Below are 2,650 nucleotides of genomic sequence, written 5' to 3'. Positions count from 1 at the left end.
TGTAGTAAGTGTAACACTGAACAAAAAAAAGGCCTAAGTCTAAGATTTGAGTGACTAATATGAACAGAAACTTTTGAAATTGGTCCAGCAATATTGAGCACGCATTCTGTAACCAGCAGTTGTTGGACCAGGCTGCAATGTCACCCTGTAGAGCTAAATGTGCATCCACTAAAAGTGCTGTTTTTGGTTGGTTTTCTGACTACATCATGGAGGAATGGAAAAGTTGCTGTCATCCTGCCATGGTTGCGTGTGTAACTTAATGCCAGGTCAACACAGTATCTTTAGCTAATAGCGTTAGCTTACATCCGCTCTGTCTGCAGCTCTCCACTTGTTGAACTGCATTTTACTTGTGTTTTGGAATAGGAGTTTTTTTTCTTTGGCTGGCAGTGGTCATCCCCGGTCAAACTTATCACCGCAGACCCGATGGCCTGCAAGGTGCAGTGAATGCACCTGTGTTATGATTCTTTCACATTGGCACAGTAGATAAGGCTGCAAAACAACCGGAAGTCAATCATTTCCTAATGAGATTCGCAGACTCTGTTTATATCTCTATAGCCCTCAGCTGAGAGGCCATAGAGAACTGGACATTCAGACACTGACAGAATAAGTCTCTCCACCATATTTTCCCTACTCGCTTTCAACGCTTACATCGGTGTAGTACGACGTCCACTGGGGGCGCACTGATGCTGATTTCAAGTGCCAGTGTGAGGCTGAGTTTTTGTTGTTGAGGATCATTCTCCGATCACAATGACCACACATCACAATATGAATTATGTTATTAATTAGGCTACAGTGATTTTCATATATTTCATTCTATGAAAACAATGAACAAACATATTTTTTCATTTAGAAATGATTGTAGATTATAGCACATGCAATAAAGTAAAAATTACATGTTGCATTCTTGCTCTGATTAGAAGAAGACTAGCGTAGATTTACAACAAATGGCAAAATATTGTGAATTACTTCCTAACACCAAGTAGCGGCTGGTCTAACATATTTCAAGCCAAGAAATTGCCAGCGAGGACGAGTCGGCACCAGCTACAGCCCGTGTCATTAACGTTAACGCCACAGATGCACCTCAAAATGCCATATTTTGACAGCTCTCCGCCGTTACGGAGGCTTGACTTTCTCAACAGCCTGCGAGGTAGGCCTACTTATTAGAATTACGGTAAAATCTATCCAGAGTGGGTCGAACTGGTCAAAGGCAGCATGTGTAAAACCTGTCTCCAGTGTGCCAGCAAAGTCACTTTGGGGAAGGCAAAGGCTTATGTGCATTGCGAGTTGTGGAAAGACACTTGTTTCAAGGCACTTGATAATTTTATGAGCTAGTTTGTTTGTGCTGTGGTCTGAATTGTTTCATTTCCTCAGCCTAGCAAATGGAACGTAGGCCTATTTTAATTCAGCTCGGCTTAATTATGTGCATTGATTACATTTTTGTGACCGCTCGGCCTTTAGCAAGTAGACTTCCTTTCAATAAGATTAGTAAGAAATTACATCCCTTGATTATGTTATTCTTTATGTACAGTATGGCCTGCCTATCAATTGCTTTCAAACACGGAAAATATTTGAGCGGAACCTTTTTCCCATTTGACTGGTAAAATTAAACCTTACAGGTCACATGACCAGCACCATTTTTTTTCTAGAGGAAACTCTGTTGTTAGGCTCAATTTGTAGCTGTAGCGCAACTAGCCTCAATTTCAGCCTTTCAGTATCCGAAGGTAACGTCTATGAAAGCTGAAAGTGTAGCTAGCCATTTTGTTGGCACAATTCGGAAATGTGCAATTGAAAATCTTTTAGATAACACAAAGATGCGCTGTCTGTAGTCTAAAACAACAAATTCCCCGGAACTCCTCTCTCCCAACTTGTGTTCCACGCTATACATCCAACAAGTCACCTTGCAAGATTTCAGAACAAGATTACACCATCTCCCTATAATGTTGTCAGACACTTATAATAACAACAGCACTTTTAGTGGATGGACATTGTCGATGTACATTTGCCCAATAGAGTTACATTGCAGCCCAGTTTGCAGCTGCCGGTTGTAGTGTCCTCGCTCAAAACTGGACCAATTTCAAAGATTTTTTTTCACATTAGTCATTTTAGTCACAATTATAGCATAATCATCTCAAAACCTGCTCACTACAAGTATTGGACTAAAGTCTGTGGTTTTTTAGCGTACCTTGCTAGCTGCAAGGAGCTGCAGCTCACATTGACGGATCTGGCACAGTCTGGTTTCTCTGACCAGCCGACAGTCTGGGTTGTTATTGGTCACTCGACTTGAAATACCCATCCCACATGGGGTGGAACAGTCGGTCCACTCTGTGATTTGTGGGAGACAGCTGGATTTGAGTAAAACCTCAGACATGGGGAAGGACACCATTTCTGTGGGAAAGCCAAAAAACAAAGACAATAAGTTACAATCAAACAATGAATACCCTCAGGGAAGACCCTGGGTATAGAGGTGTCAGTCAGTTGATTGTTTTCCACATCTGGGTCCCAAACATTAAATTTAAACAACAATGTTACACATTTTAATAATCAAAATTCATTCCTGCTAGTTTGTCAGAAAAAAGGGTCTGTGAGCCAGGCACATGGATCAAAAGGGTTGTACTTAGTGTACTTAGTGTCTTCATTAATTCATAGGTGT

General features: G+C 41.2%; 1 protein-coding gene across 2 annotated transcripts in view; it reads right to left on the bottom strand.

Moving 5' to 3' along the window:
• The window catches only part of ccn1l2 (cellular communication network factor 1, like 2), a 22,600-nt gene that overhangs the window by 16,793 nt on the left and 3,157 nt on the right, over window positions 1-2,650 (bottom strand). For both annotated transcript variants that reach the window (XR_004332038.1, XM_032516114.1), the window contains one exon: window positions 2,183-2,385. Coding sequence is in view for 1 of the 2 variants with exons in the window: in XM_032516114.1 (XP_032372005.1) it covers window positions 2,183-2,385 (203 nt within the window). In the remaining variant the exon portion in view is untranslated. The remainder of the gene's footprint in view (window positions 1-2,182; window positions 2,386-2,650) is intronic.

This window comes from Etheostoma spectabile, chromosome 5 (assembly GCF_008692095.1).
Source record: "Etheostoma spectabile isolate EspeVRDwgs_2016 chromosome 5, UIUC_Espe_1.0, whole genome shotgun sequence".
In the NCBI taxonomy this organism is placed as follows: Eukaryota; Metazoa; Chordata; class Actinopteri; order Perciformes; family Percidae; genus Etheostoma; species Etheostoma spectabile.
This window is presented reverse-complemented; position numbering and strand designations above follow the sequence as displayed.